This window comes from Oncorhynchus kisutch, linkage group LG15 (genome assembly GCF_002021735.2).
Source record: "Oncorhynchus kisutch isolate 150728-3 linkage group LG15, Okis_V2, whole genome shotgun sequence".
Lineage (NCBI taxonomy): Eukaryota > Metazoa > Chordata > Actinopteri > Salmoniformes > Salmonidae > Oncorhynchus > Oncorhynchus kisutch.
The window spans coordinates 89,717,081-89,739,869 of record NC_034188.2 but is presented as its reverse complement, the minus strand read 5'-3'; the positions used below and the strand labels follow the sequence as shown (position 1 = coordinate 89,739,869).

General features: G+C 46.2%; 1 protein-coding gene across 3 annotated transcripts in view; it reads right to left on the bottom strand.

The window, feature by feature from the left end:
- Window positions 1-22,789, bottom strand: part of cadm2b (cell adhesion molecule 2b) — a 459,638-nt gene that overhangs the window by 67,161 nt on the left and 369,688 nt on the right. For all 3 annotated transcript variants that reach the window (XM_031791269.1, XM_031791270.1, XM_031791271.1), the window contains 2 exons: window positions 12,423-12,575; window positions 11,718-11,855 (listed from right to left, as the gene is read on the bottom strand). In XM_031791269.1, coding sequence (XP_031647129.1) covers window positions 11,718-11,855; window positions 12,423-12,575 — 291 coding nt within the window. The remainder of the gene's footprint in view (window positions 1-11,717; window positions 11,856-12,422; window positions 12,576-22,789) is intronic.

The window sequence follows — 22,789 nt, the reverse complement described above, 5'->3', positions numbered from 1 at the left end:
GCCCCTACTGTCCAGAACCAAGCCCTAGCCCCTACTGTCCAGAACCAACCCCTAGGCCCTACTATTCAGAACCAACCCCTAGTCCCTACTGTCCAGAACCAACCCCTAGCCCCTACTGTCCAGAACCAAGATCAAGGCCAAGGCGTAATTCAATTGTTAAATGCTTAGTATATTTATTATTATTTAACTAGGCAAGTCAGTTAAGAACAAATTATTCTTTTCAATGACGGCCTACGAACAGTGGGTTAACTGCTTGTTCAGGGGCAGAACGACAGATTTGTACCTTGTAGGCTCAGGGATTTGAACTTACAACCTTTCGGTTACTAGTCCAACGCTCTGACCACTAGGCTACCCTGCCACCTCTACACTCTAACCACTAGGCTACCCTGCCACCTCTACACTCTAACCACTAGGCTACCCTGCCACCTCTACACTCTAACCACTAGGCTACCCTGCCACCTCTACACTCTAACCACTAGGCTACCCTGCCACCCCAATATTTATATATGATATAACAACAAACAGCATTATCATAAATTTACGGAAAGAAAGTGAAAGTGTTTGTCACACGACTCCATGCATGAGAAAAGGTTTAAACATGGGTTTGAATATCTATGTTCTACCTTCATATGAATCTATATCTATGTTCTACCTTCATATGAATCTATATCTATGTTCTACCTTCATATGAATCTATATCTATGTTCTACCTTCATATAAATCTATATCTATGTTCTACCTTCATATGAATCTATATCTATGTTCTCCCTTCATATGAATCTATATCTATGTTCTACCTTCATATGAATCTAGATCTATTTTCTATCTTCATATGAATCTATATCTATGTTCTACCTTCATATGAATTATATTGAATGTAAATCTATGTTCTATCTTCATATGAATCTATATCTATGTTCTCCCTTCATATGAATCTATATCTATGTTCTACCTTCATATGAATCTATATCTATGTTCTCCCTTCATATGAATCTATATCTATGTTCTACCTTCATATGAATCTAGATCTATTTTCTATCTTCATATGAATCTATATCTATGTTCTACCTTCATATGAATTATATTGAATGTAAATCTATGTTCTATCTTCATATGAATCTATATCTATGTTCTCCCTTCATATGAATCTATATCTATGTTCTCCCTTCATATGAATCTATATCTATGTTCTACCTTCATATGAATCTATATCTATGTTCTACCTTCATATGAATCTATATCTATGTTCTACCTTCATATGAATCTATATCTATGTTCTTCCTTCATATGAATCTATATCTATGTTCTACCTTCATATGAATCTATATCTATGTTCTACCTTCATATGAATTATATTGAATGTATATCTTTGTTCTACCTTCATATGAATCTATATCTATGTTCTCCCTTTATATCTTTATCTATTCACATGACAAAAAAAGGCAAATTATGAATCATTACTTTGCTCCAAACAGATGTCCCCTACATTAAATGCTGACTGGTACACTAGTTTATAGAAAGGCCCTTATTCAGAATGCAGTTTTCGTTAGCATTAGTACTGAGTCTTATTAGTACGTGGGTTGTTGGACTCAATCTACCTTTTGCCCACAATCTAAAGGCAGAGGAAAGAGACAGAGAAGGGGGAGAAAGGGAGGAGAAAGAGAGAGAAAGGGAGGAGAAAGGGAGGAGGAAGGGGGAGAAAAAGAGAGAAGGGGAGGAGAAAGGGAGGAGAAAGGGAGGAGAAAGAGAGAGACAGGGAGGAGAAAGAGAGAAAGGGGGGAGAAAGAGAGAGAAAGAAAGGGAGGAGAAAGAGAGAGAAAGGGAGGAGAAAGACAGAGAAAGAGGGGAGAAAGACAGAGAAAGAGGGGAGAAAGAGAGAGAAAGAGAGGAGAAAGGGTGAGAGAGAGAGAGAGAGAGAGAGAGAGAGAGACAGAGAGAGAGAGAGACAGAGAGAGAGAGAGAGAGAGAGACAGAGAGAGAGAGAGAGAGACAGAGACAGAGACAGAGAGAGAGAGACAGAGACAGAGAGAGAGAGAGACAGAGAGAGAGAGAGAGAGAGAGAGAGAGAGAGAGAGACACAGAGCAAGGGATAGTGAGAAAAGATAGATGATTTTAATTTTGAGACAGACTGGTTGTGATGTGCCAGCTAACTGCTGGCATTTCATGTGGCCTACGTGCGCTGTGAGCTACTTGTTCCGTACGTGCACGTCATCTAAATCAGAAAGTCTCATACCACAGCCTCCTCCATTAATCACCCAGACACACTGGGCAGACACAGACAGAGACGCAGACGGAGACATAGACACAACCCACCAGGAACGGCTGCTCCCTGCTACAAATTTTCAATAAAGACCTAGTCTCAGTCCCAAATGGCACCCTATTCACTATTTAGTGCACTACTTTTGACCAGGGCCAATAGAACTTAATATGGAATAGGGTGCCATTTCGGAAGCACACTCAGACCCAGACACAACCAGCAGGAACTACTGCTCCTGCTACAAATCTTTAACAAAGACCAAGTGTCACATTGACTCCTCAGAGCCAGAATGTGACATTAAAAGAGACATTAAGACTAAAATCATCGAAAGATTCTATTCAAATGAAATTAAGAAAAATGTCTCTTTTTATAACATTGTAAACTCATTAAAAAAAGTTATGTCCCTTTTTCAGGACCTTGTCTTTCAAAGATAATTCGTAAAAATAACTTCAGACTATCTTCATTGTAAAGGGTTTAAACACTGTTTCCCATGCTTGCTCAATGACCCATAAACAATTAATGAACATGCACCTGTGGAACGGTCGTTAAGACACTAACAGCTTACAGACGGTAGGCAATTAAGGTCACAGTCATGAAAACGTAGGATACTAAAAGAGGCCTTTCTACTGACTCTGAAAAATTCACTTTCACAAGGCTGTGTTTTTCCTTTCAGCTAAAGTCCATTAAAGTCTAAACTTCAGATCTTAGTCAGGTGAGGATCGTTCACTTCTTTACATTCTACCCTTACCTTGTACTTCCTTGTAACAAACTGCCCAAAACTCTCACTGAACCCTCTCTCTGAGACAAATGCTGTGTGACTTTTCATCTGCAGCAGAGGTTACCATCCCCCACCTCAGCCTGACTTTATTCATGAGTGACCGGCTCGATTCGGTCCTATGTGTTATAAAAAAAGAATTTTTTATTTTATTTTTTACATTGGATAAAAAGTAGATACTCAGAGATAGAAAATGATGCAGTTGAGGAACAAAGTCATTCTGCTTTGAAAGTTGACAACTTTGGGGCACAGTGGCTAAGAGACTCTGGGTGCCATCAGAGACTCTGGATTTACGCCCAGGCTCTGTCGTAACCAGCATGTCCTTGTCTCATCGCGCACCAGCAGTGCGCACTAACCAAGGTTGCCAGGTGCATGGTGTTTCCTCCGACACATTGGTGCAGCTGGCTTCCAGGTTGGATGCGCGCTGTGTTAAGAAGCAGTGCGGCTTGGCTTGGTTGGGTTGTGTATCGGAGGACGCATTACCTTCAACCTTTGTCTCTCCCGAGCCCGTACGGGAGTTGTAGCGATGAGACAAGATAGTAGCTACTAAAACAATTGGATACCATGAAAAAGGGGTCAAATTCAAAATAAAATCAAAGATGACAACTTTTGAGAAAATGGCCCTTGAATGTTTTGGTACATGTAATGGAGAGCTCTTCTTTGTTTCCTCTTAAGTGCGAACGATGCCTCAAGTTGGTGGTTGAAGATATCCCTCTAGTGGTGTGGGGGCTGTGTTTTGGCAAAGTTGGGTTATCATCGGATGGGGCCACAGTGTCTCCTGACCCCTCCTGTCTCAGCCTCCAGTATTTATGCTGCAGTAGTTTATGTGTCGGGGGACTAGGGTCAGTCTGTTATATCTGGAGTATTTCACCGCTAACTAAGCTAGCCGTTTCACATCCGTTACACTCACCCCCCTTTTGACCTTCCTCCTTTTCCGCAGCAACCAGTGATCTGGGTCACGGCACCAATGTAACAGTATAACTTTAGACTGTCACCTCGCCCATACCCGGGCGCGAACCAGGGACCCTCTGCACACATCAACAACAGTCACCCACGAAGCATCGTTACCCATCGCTCCACAAAAGCCACAGCCCTTGCAGAGCAAGGGGAACCACTACCTCAAGGTCTAAGAGCAAGTGACATCACCAATTGAAAGGCTATTTAGCACACACCACTGCTAACTAAGCTAGCCGTTTCACATCCGTTACATAATCATATGGCGCACCGCTGGTGCACGATGAGACAAGGACATGCCTACCGACCAATCCCTCCCTAACCCGGACGACACTAGGCCAATTGTGCGTCGCCCCACGGACCTCCCGGGCGGTTACGACAGAGCCTGGGCGCGAACCCAGGGACTTTGATGGCACAGCTGGCGCTGCAGTACAGCACCCTTATCCACTGCGCCACCCGGGAGTCTGACAACAACACTGTTGATTGCTGTTTTAGAAGACTCCACACTGTCCGTACATCAGGGATTTCCTCTTCGTCTGATTCATTTTCAGAGTCGGAGAGAGTCAGCACGGCACGATTGTCCTCCAGAATGTGGAGAGCAGTACAGCAGCAACACTTTTTGCAGTTCTTCATGATATCTTTCAAAAAACCCAAGGTAGAAAGCATTACTTACACTTCTTCTTCAATGAGGTTTAACAGGGGTTGGCATACAATACATGTTGCATTTCCGCCACCTCCTGGACTGGAGTATAACCCCCTTATATGTTGCTTGAAAATAATAATACAGAATATATAGCATTTTTTTAAAATCAACAAATACACATCACCCTACACTCACTAAAAACCCACCACCCTACTCCACTATTTAAATCTATTTAGTCCTACCTCTTGCCAACAGCCTGAAAGGACGAGACACCACCACTCAACACACCCTGTTACTCTTCTGAAGTCAAGTCTCGTACACCCAAATACCTCTCTGCGGCTGCCACCACAACCTCAATTGTCTGGGACTTCCGTTCCATCCCTGCAGTACAGTTGATAACCATTGCTATAAATGCAAAAAATCCAATCTCACTGAGGTATATATATATGACTTGTTGGCCTCTCCCTCTGTACTGGTACAGATCTACTCCTCTCAGGATCCTTCCCCCTTGACCCATCTTCCTCTACTTTCTTCACTACCTCAGCATACGACAACTTCTGCTCCACTCTAACCCTGGAAACCTCAGCCTGCCACTCTCTCACACGGGACATTTCTGATCCACAGCCCCATGGGCACCCCCCTACAATTAACACATACCACTTCTTTCCCCAATGCTACACATTCCTTTGTCTCATGCCCTTCTGCACACTTCTCACACCTAGGAACCTCCCACCTATACACTGCTGCCACATAGGAACCTCCCACCTACACACTGCTGCCACATAGGAACAGCTAAGAACCTCCCACCTACACACTGCTGCCACATAGGAACACCTAGGAACCTCCCATCTACACACTTCTGCCACATAGGAACACCTAGGAACCTCCGACCTACACACTGCTGCCACATAGGAACACCTAGGAACCTCCCACCTACACACTGCTGCCACATAGGAACAGCTAGGAACCTCCCACCTACATACTGCTGCCACATAGGAACAGCTAGGAACCTCCCACCTACACACTGCTGTCACATAGGAACACCTAGGAACCTCCCATCTACACACTTCTGCCACATAGGAACACCTAGGAACCTCCCACCTACACACTGCTGCCACATAGGAACACCTAGGAACCTCCCACCTACACACTGCTGCCACATAGGAACACCTAGGAACCTCCCACCTACACACTGCTGCCACATAGGAACAGCTAGGAACCTCCCACCTACACACTGCTGCCACATAGGAACACCTAGGAACCTCCCTCCTACACACTGCTGCCACATAGGAACCTCCCACCTACACACTGCTGCCACATAGGAACACCTAGGAACCTCCCACCTACACACTGCTGCCACATAGGAACAGCTAGGAACCTCCCACCTACACACTGCTGCCACATAGGAACACCTAGGAACCTCCCATCTACACACTGCTGCCACATAGGAACCCACCTACACACTGCTGCCACATAGGAACAGCTAGAAACCTCCCACCTACACACTGCTGCCACATAGGAACAGCTAGGAACCTCCCACCTACACACTGCTGCCACATAGGAACCTCCCACCTACACACTGCTGCCACATAGGAACAGCTAGGAACCTCCCACCTACACACTGCTGCCACATAGGAACCTCCCACCTACACACTGCTGCCATATAGGAACACCTAGGAACCTCCCACCTACACACTGCTGCCACATAGGAACACCTAGGAACCTCCCACCTACACACTGCTGCCACATAGGAACCTCCCACCTACACACTGCTGCCACATAGGAACACCTAGGAACCTCCCACCTACACACTGCTGCCACATAGGAACCTCCCACCTACACACTGCTGCCATATAGGAACACCTAGGAACCTCCCACCTACACACTGCTGCCACATAGGAACAGCTAGGAACCTCCCACCTACACACTGCTGCCACATAGGAACCTCCCACCTACACACTGCTGCCACATAGGAACAGCTAGGAACCTCCCACCTACACACTGCTGCCACATAGGAACCTCCCACCTACACACTGCTGCCATATAGGAACACCTAGGAACCTCCCACCTACACACTGCTGCCACATAGGAACACCTAGGAACCTCCCACCTACACACTGCTGCCACATAGGAACCTCCCACCTACACACTGCTGCCACATAGGAACACCTAGGAACCTCCCACCTACACACTGCTGCCACATGCCCATAAGTTTGACACCTGTAACAACGTAATGTATTGGGTACAAAAGCTCACACATGTTAACTTCTATATCCTAACGTCATTTTGTCGGGCAAAGACTAACCACCAAAACTCAAAAGAACAGACGACTTTTCTGTTTACCACTCACGCCCCCCCTGTCTGCGTCGCACCAAACGACGAGAGTCACAAACGCTGGAAATATTCCCCTTCAGTTACAGTTACCCCAGTAATCACTCCTTTCAATGGCGGCCTTTTCTTGAGAGCAAAACAATTCACATCTCTTTTCCACATTAGTTTAACACGGAGCGCATGCTTCCTCTGACCTGCAGAAACACCAGCAATTATCACCAGGCCACTTCTGCTTACCTTCCCCGATTCCACAGCACTTTTGTTTTCACCCACACTGAAACCACAAATGGATCAGCCAAAAGGCAAGGGTACACGTTTTCCAAGCATGTCACTGCTACCGTCACAGAGTCATCTTCATCCTGACCCTCGTGCAAGCCTTGGGCTCAGAGAACTTCACCACACCTACCGTGTCCGATACTTCACCCTCACTCACTTCCATTTCTCTTCCTGTCTTCGATCCGGCGTACAGCTCACACTTTCTACCGTTCTTCTTTAACAAACCATCTCCCCTTTTCCCACAATTTTGAACTGATTCAAGCCCGCCCTCCCTCTCTGTCTTTGACTTCCTCTGCCTATCTTTTTCTATTCCTTTCCTTATTATATACTTATAATACTTATTATATACTTATAACATTGCACTTCTCCTGACATACATCTTGTTCTTGCCCTCTCAAGGGACACCATTTTCCTTCCACCACACAGACTCCAAACGTGCTGTCATGCACCAAAACTCGAAGGGCATTACCTACACATACTGAGCAGCTCATGTTATAGACAGAAGCATGTTACATGGCAGACCAATCAGAACTCATCTCTTGGCATGTCCAACCCGTTCATCTTACGACTAGTGGGAAGGTTCCTCCCTTTTGTCACGTTCTGACCTTTATTTCCTTTGTGTTGTCGTTATTTAGTATGGTCAGGGCGTGAGTTGGGGTGGGCAGTCCATGTTTGTTTTTCTATGATTTTGGAATTTCTATGTTTCGGCCTAGAATGGTTCTCAATCAGAGGTAGGTGTCATTAGTTGTCTCTGATTGAGAATCATACTTAGGTAGCCTTGGTTTCACTGTTTGTTTGTGGGTGTTTGTTTCCGTGTCTGTGTTTGTCGCCACACGGTACTGTTTCGGTTTGTTCACGTTTATTGTTTTTTTTCTATTTCATAGTGTTCAGTTGATGTTTTTAAATAAACAACCATGGACACTTACCACGCCACATCTTGGTCCGATCCTTGCTTACACCTCTTCAGAGGAAAAGGAAGAAACCAGCCGTTACACCTTTTATAGTGGCTAAATCAAACTAGGCTCGTAATTTAACATTTGTATAAGTATTTACAGATGGTAGGTTTGTTATTAAGACACATGAAAGTTCACGTTCCAGAAGGCATTTCTGCCAGGAAAAAAAAACGCATTTCGAATTTTTTTTTAAATGCATGTTTACGTTCTAATAACTCTCCTGTGAAGTAGTGACGTGCGACATCCTAGTTCCTGAAACGAGGCACATACTGTATGTGGCACATTTCTCCAGTGGCAAAAGCCACTTCATACCTCTGTGTTTGGGACCAGGTTGCCAGAGAACGCAGTCAGCTTACCTGGTCAGTCATTCACAGGCCCTATCAGGTTGGGCAACAGAACCCTATTCCTGTCCGTTCTTGAGTTGGACACAGGGGTGCAGAGAGACAACAGATCAGAACTCTGCACCATCTCAACACAACTCACCACTAGACCCTTCCTACAAGGACAAGAACTCGGCACCACCTCAACACAACTCACCACTAGACCCTTCGTACAAGGACAAGAACTCGGCACCACCTCAACACAACTCACCACTAGACCCTTCCTACAAGGACAAGAACTCGGAACCACCTCAACACAACTCACCACGAGACCCTTCCTACAAGGACAAGAACTCGGCACCACCTCAACACAACTCACCACGAGACCCTTCCTACAAGGACAAGAACTCGGCACCACCTCAACACAACTCACCACTAGACCCTTCCTACAAGGACAAGAACTCTACACCACCTCAACAGGTGGTACAGCCTCCAGCCTGGACTTCCTAACCGTGTGTTAGTGTGTGAATGGCGATGTGAGTGGACTTTGTTGGGGTTCATGTATATATTTTGTGGGACAGCAGGGTAGCCTAGTGGTTAGAGCGTTGGACTAGTAACCGGAAGGTTGCAAGTTCAAACCCCCGAGCTGACAAGGTACAAATCTGTTGTTCTGCCCCTGAACAGGCAGTTAACCCACTGTTCCTAGGCTGTCATTGTAAATAAGAATTTGTTCTTAACTGACTTGCCTAGTAAAATAGGCTTAAACAATGTCTACATGTCTTTTTCCATTCTAGTATGTTGTTACTTCACGCCTGTGTACGAGTCTTGCAACATTATGTGGTTATTTGCCCTCTTGGCAGAGTTATGTGTACTCTTAGCAACTCAGGCTAATCTAGCTAATCTCTACCCATTACCTACAATGGACCAAGATGGTTGCCAGCCTGGCATTGTTTATACACACACCTAAAATGGCCGGTCGATGACATCTGGGTCAATTCCTAGCCACATCCAAAATGGCCGCATGTTTACATCTTAGCATCCTAGCATGATACCGGTAACCATTAGCCCAGTAGCTGTTAACTGTACTGCACGTAGGGTTTAAATAGCTCTCCATACTGACCTATCGCCTGGAGCCTACTAGCCCTGGCCTACTAGCCTAGCGTACTAGCCTCTATTGTACGGTATATACTATTACCCACAGCCTGTAGCCTCTTAGGCTAGCATGTCAGCTTCTATTGTATTTGTTGTGTACCACGTGAGCTGCTAACTGTATCCTGTGTATACCTAAATATGCTATGCTAGCTCACCATTAATACTATGTAGCATTCCAGCCTACTAGCATAGCTATTCCTTTAGCTACTACCATTGTGTGCTATCTTAGCTTACTAGTGTTAGCTGGTATGTGCAATTTCCTGCCACTATTGTATACATTGCTAATGTTTATATTAATTATTAATGCCGTGTAATACATGTTTTTGTATTTCTCTGTTTTTACTACAGGAAACCACTATCACATTCACCCAGTCTACTTCCTGCTTGTGTGTGCCTGTCTTGAGTGTGGCAATAAACATGTGTTCTGTACATCTGTCTCCTACTGGTAATTTCCGTCCTCTTACAGGGACGCTGGGACAGTTAACCCTATAATCTAAACCATCACCTGTATCAGAGACCAACACAGGGTGCCACTTTTCTACATTCCTTGTTGTTATTTTTTCCCCGTACCCTGTTACTTCCGTGTTGTTACATTCTGCCCAAAACCTGTTACTTCCTTATTGTTACATTCTGCCCATACCTGTTACTTCCTTGTTGTTACATTCTGCCCAAAACCTGTTACTTCCTTGTTGTTACATTCTGCCCAAAACCTGTTACTTCCTTGTTGTTACATGCTGCCCATACCTGTTACTTCCTTGTTACATTCTGCCCATACCTGTTACTTCCTTGTTGTTACATTCTGCCCAAAACCTGTTACTTCCTTGTTGTTACATTCTGCCCAAAACCTGTTACTTCCTTGTTGTTACATTCTGCCCAAAACCTGTTACTTCCTTGTTACATTCTGCCCAAAACCTGTTACTTCCTTGTTGTTACATTCTGCCCATACCTGTTACTTCCTTGTTGTTACATTCTGCCCATACCTGTTACTTCCTTGTTACATTCTGCCCATACCTGTTACTTCCTTATTGTTACATTCTGCCCATACCTGTTACTTCCGTGTTGTTACATTCTTCCCATACCTGTTACTTCCTTATTGTTACATTCTGCCCATACCTGTTACTTCCTTGTTGTTACATTCTGCCCAAAACCTGTTACTTCCTTGTTGTTACATTCTGCCCAAAACCTGTTACTTCCTTGTTGTTACATGCTGCCCAAAACCTGTTACTTCCTTGTTAAATTCTGCCCATACCTGTTACTTCCTTGTTGTTACATTCTGCCCATACCTGTTACTTCCTTGTTGTTACATTCTGCCCATACCTGTTACTTCCTCGTTGTTACATTCTGCCCAAAACCTGTTACTTCCTTATTGTTACATTCTGCCCAAAACCTGTTACTTCCTTGTTGTTACATTCTGCCCATACCTGTTACTTCCTTGTTGTTACATTCTGCCCATACCTGTTACTTCCTTGTTGTTACATTCTGCCCATACCTGTTACTTCCTTATTGTTACATTCTGCCCATACCTGTTACTTCCGTGTTGTTACATTCTTCCCATACCTGTTACTTCCTTATTGTTACATTCTGCCCATACCTGTTACTTCCTTGTTGTTACATTCTGCCCAAAACCTGTTACTTCCTTGTTGTTACATTCTGCCCAAAACCTGTTACTTCCTTGTTACATTCTGCCCATATCTGTTACTTCCTTGTTGTTACATTCTGCCCGTACCTGTTACTTCCTTGTTACATTCTGCCCGTACCTGTTACTTTCTTGTTACATTCTGCCCATACCTGTTACTTCCTTGTTGTTACATTCTGCCCAAAACCTGTTACTTCCTTGTTGTTACATTCTTCCCATACCTGTTACTTCCTTGTTGTTACATTCTGCCCATACCTGTTACTTCCTTGTTGTTACATTCTGCCCGTACCTGTTACTTCCTTGTTACATTCTGCCCGTACCTGTTACTTTCTTGTTACATTCTGCCCATACCTGTTACTTCCTTGTTGTTACATTCTGCCCAAAACCTGTTACTTCCTTATTGTTACATTCTGCCCATACCTGTTACTTCCTTGTCGTTTCTGAACCAGCGGATGTGTGCCGCAGGCTTGCTGCCAGATGTGGTGCAGATCAGAGTGATCTCATCTCCCTCCATGGCTGGCTTAGTGAACCCTGTGATCTCTGGTCGCTCTGGGACTCCTGCAGGACAACAACAATTCATAACAACAACACCGAAAATCATCAACAACAACAACAAAACACCCAGTCAACAAGAACTGTATTAACATAACAACGTGTTAGGTTTAAAAACAGAACACGCCTATTATGTCATTACAAATACTGTCCTTCTAATAACCTCAATCAACATTCATTCTTCATGTGTAGTGAGATGCCTTCTTGCCTAAAAAAATCAATACGCTTCCCCATCAACCTTTAGGGGATCGTTAAACAGTCCAACCAATTAAACGACGACTGCTGTCTGAGTTAGGAACATTAGCACTGTGTAATTGTCAGTCCTAAGGTGTGTAGAGATCCAAACGGAACCCTGATCCCTACACTGTCTCTCTCTGTCTCTCACTCTCTCTCTGTCTCTGTCTCTCTCTGTCTCTCTCTGTCTCTCACTCTCACTCTCTGTCTCTGTCTCTGTCTCTGTCTCTGTCACTCACTCACTCACTCACTCACTCACTCACTCACTCACTCACTCACTCACTCACTCACTCACTCTCTCGCACACACACGCACAGGCACACACGCACACACACTCACCCAGTACAGTGAGGAAGGCCTTGGTGGTCTTGACAGGCATGGTGAACAGGGAGCATGTGTACTGGCCCTCGTCTGATAGGCTGATGTCACTGATGCTGATGGTAAGCTCCGCCCACGTTGCCCGAACCAGCTCGATCCGGTTGTCCCTCAAGGCTGGGGAACACACAGTGAACACATAGTAAACACACACACACAGTGCTGTGGGACACACAAGAAGGACCATCAGACACACAGAGCTGGGGGGGGGACACAGACACACATTCATAGGATCCAATAATGTTCACATTCCTTCAGATGAGGGGAGTTCGTCTCTACTCAAAAGTAGTGCACTATGTAGGGAATAGGGTGCCATTTTGGGGTCAAAAGTAGTGCACTATGTTGGGAATAGGGTGCCGCTTGAAACATAGCCATATGTAGGTACGGCTAGATCGAAGTGTCTGGTGGTAATGGCTAGATGGGAGTGTCTGTAGATAGGGTTAGAATGAAATGTATACAGGTATGGCTAGTTGGGAGTGTCTGTAGATAGGGTTAGAATGAAATGTATACAGGTATGGCTAGATGGGAGTGTCTGTAGATAGGGTTAGAATGAAATGTTTTGAGGTAGGGCTAGATGGGAGTGTCTGTAGATAGGGTTAGAATGAAATGTATACAGGTATGGCTAGATGGGATGTGTCTGAAAAGAGGGACGACTGTGCCTTGGGGAGGTAGGATCAAGAATGTAAAATGTATTATATGAAGAGGCCTCCCTGTGCTCTGCTGTGGCTGGCTGGCAGGCTTTAACAGCAGGTACTACTGCTGAGTGGGAAACACGGGATGTGCGCTGCTGTGTCAAATGACCTACCTGAGAAAGGTGTGTGTGTGTGTTTGTGTCTGTGTCTGTGTCTGTGTCTGTGTGTCTGTGTGTCTGTGTGTCTGTGTCTGTGTCTGTGTCTGTGTCTGTGTCCGTGTGTGTGTGTGTGTGTGTGTGTGTGTGTGTGTGTCTGTGTGTGTGTCTGTGTCTGTGTGTGTGTGTTGCGAGTGTGAGTGTGTGCGTCCATGTGTCTGAAATGATGTGCGAGAGACAACAGGTTTGAGATGACCTTTCTGTTAGCAGCATGGTGCTACATCAGCTTCAAAAGAGACCAGTCACCACCTCAATGAACATATCACCACAGAGCAGTCACATATCACCACAGACCAGTCACATATCACCACAGACCAGTCACATATCACCACAGACCAGTCACATATCACCACAGACCAGTCACATATCACCACACACCAGTCACATATCACCACAGACCAGTCACATATCACCACAGACCAGTCACATATCACCACAGACCAGTCACATATCACCACAGAGCAGTCACATATCACCACAGACCAGTCATATATCACCACAGACCAGTCACATATCACCACAGACCAGTCACACCTCAATGAAGATATCACCACAGACCAGTCACCACCTCAATGAAGATATCACCACAGACCAGTCACATATCACCACAGACCAGTCACATATCACCACAGACCAGTCACATATCACCACAGACCAGTCACATATCACCACAGACCAGTCCCATATCACCACAGACAAATCGTCTCACTACTGTCTCTATAGCCACATATTTGAAAAATCACATCAAACCTGAAACTTGTTATTTTTTTTACTTGACATGAATAAGATATTCAGATACACCGCTGACTTGCATATTAAGTTAATGAATTCGGTAGTGCATTGGTATTACTGTATATCTTTGCATTTATGCATTAAATAGGCTGAATTACTTTCTTCATCCTGATTGTTAAAGTTGAGAGGGCATATTTATTGGTCAAAGTCAAATATCACCAAATAGACCTAATTTGGTGGTCACCTAAGAACATGGTGTTGGCATCTAATCCAAGGTTTCCCAAACTCGGTCCTGGGCCCCTCCTGGGTACAGGAATGAATTTTTTTGCCAACACAGTTGATTAAAAATAATCAATTAATAATTAAAAATAATCAACTCCTCATCAAGCTTTAATTATTTAAATCAGCTGTGTAGTGCTAGTGCTAGTGCTAGTGCTAGTGCTAGTGCTAGTGCTAGTGCTAGTGCTAGTGCTAGTGCTAGTGCTAGTGCTAGTGCTAGGGGGGTGTCCTCCGTTAGCCTCCGGTAGCAGTTGGGGTAATTGCTTTGTATCGTTAGTTTGATCGTTTGTTAATCATGATCTTCTAATCACACTGGACAAATGAGGGAGGTTATGAACACATTAAAGGTCTTAATGATTTACCATTATTCATATCAGACACCGGTTGTTTCAGTTGCTTAATTGAAAATACCACCTAGAACAACACTGAACATCTAAGAAAGCGATTACAAGTTCCTCGTTAACAACACCTTGTCGTCTCCCAGTTACTCACGATAATTATTAACATGAACACCGAGGCAAACCAAGGCTAATTGTAGAGCATGTGAGACCGCTGAGGGGAAGACGGTACATAATAATGGTTGGGACGGATCAAATGGAATGGAGGCAAATCATGTGTTTAGATGAATTGGATACAGTCCCACTGATTACGCTCCAGCCATTTACCATGAGCCCGTCCTCCCCAATTAAGGTGCCACCAACCTCCTACAGCTTAACCAGCCAGAGAGAAGAAGAGAACAACTACAGCTTTAATCAGCCAGAGAGAAGAAGAGAACAACTACAGCTTTAATCAGCCAGAGAGAAGAAGAGAACAACTACAGCTTTAACCAGCCAGAGAGAAGAAGAAAACAACTACAGCTTTAATCAGCCAGAGAGAAGAAGAGAACAACTACAGCTTTAATCAGCCAGAGAGAAGAAGAGAACAACTACAGCTTTAAACAGCCAGAGAGAAGAAGAGAACAACTACAGCTTTAATCAGCCAGAGAGAAGAAGAGAACAACTACAGCTTTAATCAGCCAGAGAGAAGAAGAGAACAACTACAGCTTTAACCAGCCAGAGAGAAGAAGAAAACAACTACAGCTTTAATCTGCCAGAGAGAAGAAGAGAACAACTACAGCTTTAACCAGCCAGAGAGAAGAAGAAAACAACTACAGCTTTAATCAGCCAGAGAGAAGAAGAGAACAACTACAGCTTTAATCTGCCAGAGAGAAGAAGAAAACAACTACAGCTTTAACCAGCCAGAGAGAAGAAGAAAACAACTACAGCTTTAATCTGCCAGAGAGAAGAAGAGAACAAATTCAGCTTTAATCTGCCAGTCTTTGAGGTTTAAAACAAACATCATGGTGAACTGCATCCTAGGAAACAAAGCATTCTGGATTAGTCTTTGTAGCTGAGCTTCCTATGTATGTGTGTGTGTGTGTGTGTGTGTGTGTGTGTGTGTGTGTGTGTGTGTGTGTATGTGCCCAGAGGCATCTGAGAACAGCCCGTCTTTGGTGGAGGGATACATAGGAGAGAAGAGGGGTGCTGGGGTCTTGGTCTTGGTGTAGGGATACATATGAGATGAGAGAGGTTCTGGGGTATAAGATAACACTGTTCAGGGCTTCTGAGATACAGAGCAGAGAGATTGTATTGGAGGATATCAGAGTTGAACAAGATGACACAAGATGACACACTTCCTCTGGCTCATCTCCTTCTGTCTCCCTGACACAGAGAGAGAGATGAGTCTCCTTCTGTCTCCCTGACACAGAGAGAGAGATGAGTCTCCTTCTGTCTCCCTGACACACAGAGAGAGATGATGGGGGAGGAAGGAAGGAAGAAGGGAGAAACAGGGGGAGGCACAGCGGGAAGGCACAGCGGGGAGGCAGAGGGGGGAGGCTATTGACAGATTGATGTGCTGAGATGTACAGTATCAAGGTTTGAATAACCCAAAGACAATTCTTATCTATGACTGACTCTGCAGAGATCCAGGGTCACTGGTCCAGGGCCAATGCTCCCTCTATCCTTCCTCTCTCCCCTCTCCTCCTACTCACTCTACACAGGGCCAGGGAGTCTCCCTCCTTCCCTCCCTCCCTCTATTCTTCCTCCCTCCTCTCTCCCCTCTCCTCCTACTCACTCCCCTCTCCTCCTACTCACTCTACACAGGGCCAGGGAGGCTCCCTCTTCCTCCCTCCTCCCTCCCTCCTCCCTCCCTCCCCCTCTATTCTTCCTCCCTCCATCCTCCCTCTCTCATCCCAGCATCGAACCCAACCCACCCCTGCCAGGTGCCCAGTGTGCCGGACAGATCCGTCACAATCGCACCTAAATTCCAGCGGCTGACAAAGCTCTTTTCTCGGTGCTTTAGGAAATCAATAGGATGAAAAAGGCTCATTTCCCCCCAGCTCTAGATAGCTCCAGTGTTGTTCATTCTGCTTAGCGCACAGCATAAATCTGTACCCTGACCTTGTCTGATGGGGCCTCACCAAGGTTGGTTTAGATCAGTTACTCTGACACCCCCGTCTCCCCCAGGACCCAGAATCCTATCACCACATCCTCTCACCACTGTGGCCTGTGATGCAGAATCATGTTTACCTTGTTTCCCTGACAGATCCTTAGTCGCTCGCACTACAGAACATGTCAGTCCCTCACAACGTTGACACCAGAAAACTGATCATCAACAAGCACAGTTCAAGACTAGAGACTCTGTTTGTTTTACTTTAACAACAAACTACCTAGTAAACTAATACAATTTATAATAGTTTTCCTATTCATATCTAGATCCTGCGATGCAGTTAGCCATTAACACTGGGCCCACTCATGTATGTCCCAGGATCCTTTGCTCAAACAAGGTACATTGGTAAAGCAGCAAGCCTAGCTGCCTGCTGGGCAACCTGGTCTACTACTTCTGGATACTAAGCGCGCTAAGCGGTTAGCCCTTGTGGCTAGGGCCACACTTCTATTTGTCCCCGGGGGTTTAGAACTACCGATTTCTACTGTTTTCTACTGCCGGTATCTCTCATTTCCCAGAGTGAATAGCGGGCTTGTCCTACTATTAGTACTATCATGCCTCCGGAAAAAAAGGACGACATCTCTGTTGGGTAGGTACGTGAACTCATGGTGAAGAAGGAAAGGTTTCTATTAGGAAATGAATACTTCAGCAGGAAGTCGACCAACAAACGGCTAGACGACTTGAATAATGATGGCAAAGACATTAAAACAAACCAGAAGGATGTGGAGGGATTGAAGACCACACAGGAAACACTGCCCAGAAACTGTTCCTCTATACGGGAATGAAATCCCCACAGTCAGGGAGGACCTCCAGAACACGCCTGGGAAGGCAGAATGAAATCACCACAGTCAGGGAGGGCCTCCAGAACACGTCTGGGAAGGCAGAATGAAATCCCCACAGTCAGGGAGGGCCTCCAGAACACGTCTGGGAAGGCAGAATGAAATCCCCACAGTCAGGGAGGGCCTCCAGAACACGTCTGGGAAGGCAGAATGAAATCACCACAGTCAGGGAGGGCCTCCAGAACACGTCTGGGAAGGCAGAATGAAATCCCCACAGTCAGGGAGGGCCTCCAGAACACGTCTGGGAATGCAGAATGAAATCCCCACAGTCAGGGAGGGCCTCCAGAACACGTCTGGGAAGGCAGAATGAAATCCCCACAGTCAGGGAGGACCTCCAGAACACATCTGGGAAGGCAGAATGAAGTCCCCACAGTCAGGGAGGGCCTCCAGAACACGTCTGGGAAGGCAGAATGAAATCACCACAGTCAGGGAGGGCCTCCAGAACACATCTGGGAAGGCAGAATGAAGTCCCCACAGTCAGGGAGGGCCTCCAGAACACGTCTGGGAAGGCAGAATGAAATCCCCACAGTCAGGGAGGGCCTCCAGAACACATCTGGCAAGGCAGAATGAAATCCCCACAGTCAGGGAGGGCCTCCAGAACATATATGGGAAGGCAGAATGAAATCCCCACAGTCAGGGAGGGCCTCCAGAACACGTCTGGGAAGGCAGAATGAAATCTCCACAGTCAGGGAGGGCCTCCAGAACACGTCTGGGAAGGCAGAATAAAATCCCCACAGTCAGGGAGGGCCTCCAGAACACGTCTGGGAAGGCAGAATGAAATCACCACAGTCAGGGAGGGCCTCCAGAACACGTCTGGGAAGGCAGAATGAAATCACCACAGTCAGGGAGGACCTCCAGAACACGTCTGGGAAGGCAGAATGAAATCCCCACAGTCAGGGAGGACCTCCAGAACACGCCTGGGAAGGCAGAATGAAATCCCCACAGTCAGGGAGGGCCTCCAGAACATGTCTGGGAAGGCAGAATGAAATCCCCACAGTCAGGGAGGACCTCCAGAACACTTTTGGGAAGGCAGAATGAAATCCCCACAGTCAGGGAGGGCCTCCAGAACACGTCTGTGAAGGCAGAATGAAACCCCCACAGTCAGGGAGGGCCTCCAGAACACATCTGGGAAGGCAGAATGAAGTCCCCACAGTCAGGGAGGGCCTCCAGAACACGTCTGGGAAGGCAGAATGAAATCCCCACAGTCAGGGAGGGCCTCCAGAATGTGTATGGAAGGCAGAATGAAATCCCCACAGTCAGGGAGGGCCTCCAGAACACGTCTGGGAAGGCAGAATGAAATCCCCACAGTCAGGGAGGGCCTCCAGAACATGTCTGGGAAGGTAGAATGAAATCCCCACAGTCAGGGAGGGCCTCCAGAACACGTCTGGGAAGGCAGAATGAAATCACCACAGTCAGGGAGGGCCTCCAGAACACGTCTGGGAAGGCAGAATGAAATCCCCACAGTCAGGGAGGGCCTCCAGAACACGTCTGGGAATGCAGAATGAAATCCCCACAGTCAGGGAGGGCCTCCAGAACACGTCTGGGAAGGCAGAATGAAATCCCCACAGTCAGGGAGGACCTCCAGAACACATCTGGGAAGGCAGAATGAAGTCCCCACAGTCAGGGAGGGCCTCCAGAACACGTCTGGGAAGGCAGAATGAAATCACCACAGTCAGGGAGGGCCTCCAGAACACATCTGGGAAGGCAGAATGAAATCCCCACAGTCAGGGAGGGCCTCCAGAACATATATGGGAAGGCAGAATGAAATCCCCACAGTCAGGGAGGGCCTCCAGAACACATCTGGCAAGGCAGAATGAAATCCCCACAGTCAGGGAGGGCCTCCAGAACATATATGGGAAGGCAGAATGAAATCCCCACAGTCAGGGAGGGCCTCCAGAACACGTCTGGGAAGGCAGAATGAAATCACCACAGTCAGGGAGGGCCTCCAGAACACGTCTGGGAAGGCAGAATGAAATCCCCACAGTCAGGGAGGGCCTCCAGAACACGTCTGGGAATGCAGAATGAAATCCCCACAGTCAGGGAGGGCCTCCAGAACACGTCTGGGAAGGCAGAATGAAATCCCCACAGTCAGGGAGGACCTCCAGAACACATCTGGGAAGGCAGAATGAAGTCCCCACAGTCAGGGAGGGCCTCCAGAACACGTCTGGGAAGGCAGAATGAAATCACCACAGTCAGGGAGGGCCTCCAGAACACATCTGGGAAGGCAGAATGAAGTCCCCACAGTCAGGGAGGGCCTCCAGAACACGTCTGGGAAGGCAGAATGAAATCCCCACAGTCAGGGAGGGCCTCCAGAACACATCTGGCAAGGCAGAATGAAATCCCCACAGTCAGGGAGGGCCTCCAGAACATATATGGGAAGGCAGAATGAAATCCCCACAGTCAGGGAGGGCCTCCAGAACACGTCTGGGAAGGCAGAATGAAATCTCCACAGTCAGGGAGGGCCTCCAGAACACGTCTGGGAAGGCAGAATAAAATCCCCACAGTCAGGGAGGGCCTCCAGAACACGTCTGGGAAGGCTGATTACCTGGACGGACAACCGAGGAGAAAGCCTAAGAAAAATCCAATCAGGAAGTGACTCATGTTTTGAAACCGTTGTCTTCCTATGCTCCCCTATTGGCCACTGAAAGGGATATCAACCAGATTCCTTTTTCTGTGGCTTCCCTAAGGTGTCTACAGCATTGTGACGCCTTTCTGTTGAAGAATGAGCGTAAACGACGACATTGCGTAAGTGGCCAGCTGAGGGCTCTCAGAGTGATTCTTTGCGTAAAAGACAGAGGTAGTCATTTTTCCTCTCGCTCCTACTGAAAATAGAATAGATATTTGAAAAACACCTTGAGGATTGATTATAAAAACGTTTGCCATGTTTCTTTTTATTTTATTTTTTATTTCACCTTTATTTAACCAGGTGGGCTAGTTGAGAACACCTTTATTTAACCAGGTAGACTAGTTGAGAACACCTTTATTTAACCAGGTAGGCTAGTTGAGAACACCTTTATTTAACCAGGTGGGCTAGTTGAGAACACCTTTATTTAACCAGGTAGGCTAGTTGAGAACACCTTTATTTAACCAGGTAGGCTAGTTGAGAACAAGTTCTCATTTGCAACTGCGACCTGGCCAAGATAAAGCATAGCAGTGTGAGCATACAACAAAGAGTTACACATGGAGTAAATAATTAACAAGTCAATAACACAGTAGAAAACAAAGGGGGGGTCTATATACAATGTGTGCAAAAGGCATGAGGAGGTAGGCAAATAATTACAATTTTGCAGATTAACACTGGAGTGATAAATGATCAGATGGTCATGTGCAGGTAGAGATATTGGTGTGCAGAAGAGCAGAAAAGTAAATAAATAAAAACAGTATGGGGATGAGGTAGGTAGATTGGGTGGGCTATTTACCGATGGACTATGTACAGCTGCAGCGATCGGTTAGCTGCTCAGAGAGCAGATGTTTAAAGTTGGTGAGGGAAATATCCAACTTCAACGATTTTTGCAATTCGTTCCAGTCACAGGCAGCAGAGAACTGGAAGGAAAGGCGGCCAAATGAGGTGTTGGCTTTAGGGATGATCAGTGAGATACACCTGCTGGAGCGCGTGCTACGGGGTGGGTGTTGCCATCGTGACCAGTGAACAGAGATAAGGTGGAGCTTTACCTAGCATGGACTTGTAGATGACCTGGAGCCAGTGGGTCTGGCGACGAATATGTAGCGAGGGCCAGCCGACTAGAGCATACAAGTCGCAGTGGTGGGTGGTATAAGGTGCTTTAGTGACAAAACGGATGGCACTGTGATAGACTGCATCCAGTTTGCTGAGTAGAGTGTTGGAAGCCATTTTGTAGATGACATCGCCGAAGTCGAGGATCGGTAGGATAGTCAGTTTTACTAGGGTAAGCTTGGCGGCGTGAGTGAAGGAGGCTTTGTTGCGGAATAGAAAGCCGACTCTTGATTTGATTTTCGATTGGAGATGTTTGATATGAGTCTGGAAGGAGAGTTTGCAGTCTAGCCAGACACCTAGGTACTTATAGACGTCCACATATTCTAGGTCGGAACCATCCAGGGTGGTGATGCTAGTCGGGCATGCGGGTGCAGGCAGCGACCGGTTGAAAAGCATGCATTTGGTTTTACTAGCGTTTAAGAGCAGTTGGAGGCCACGGAAGGAGTGTTGTATGGCATTGAAGCTCGTTTGGAGATTAGCTCATTTCAGGGCCTCCAGAACACGTCTGGGAAGCTCGTTTGAGATCTTTAATAAATCCTCTTAGAACTACCCATCCCCCATCCAAGTCAACCTGTTTGTTGACTTGGCTTTCGAAGACCTTAGATAGGCAGGGCAGGATGGATATAGGTCTGTAACAGTTTGGGTCCAGGGTGTCTCCCCCTTTGAAGAGGGGGATGACTGCGGCAGCTTTCCAATCCTTGGGGATCTCAGACGAGATGAAAGAGAGGTTGAACAGGCTGGTAATAGGGGTTGCGACAATGGTGGCAGATAGTTTCAGAAATAGAGGGTCCAGATTGTCAAGCCCAGCTGATTTGTACGGGTCCAGGTTTTGCAGCTCTTTCAGAACATCTGCTATCTGGATTTGGGTAAAGGAGAACCTGGAGAGGCTTGGGCGAGGAGGTGCGGGGGAGGCGGAGCTGTTGGCCGAGGTTGAAGTAGCCAGGCGGAAGGTTTCTGTTGATATTATGGATATAATTAGAATTTTTTGGGGGGTGTTGTCGTGACCGCTATTTCCGGTTGATTTCTCAACTCAAGGTGACAAACAAACGGAGGAATTTTGGGTATAAAAATAATCTTTATGGAACAAAAGGAACATTTACTGTCTAACTCGGAGTCTCGTCAGTGAAAACATCCGAAGATCATCAAAGGTAAACGGTTCATTTGATTGCTTTTCTGATTTTCGTGACCAAGCTTCCTGCTGCTAGCTGGACATAATGCTATGCTAGGCTATCGATAAACGTACACAAACGCTTGTCTTGCTTTGGCTGTAAAGCATAATTAAAAAAATCTGAGATGACAGGGTGATTAACAAAAGGCTAAGCTGTGTTTCATCATATTTCACTTGTGATTTCATGAATATGAATGTTTTCTAGTAATATGTTTTGACCGTTGCGCTATGCTCCCGGATCCGGGATGG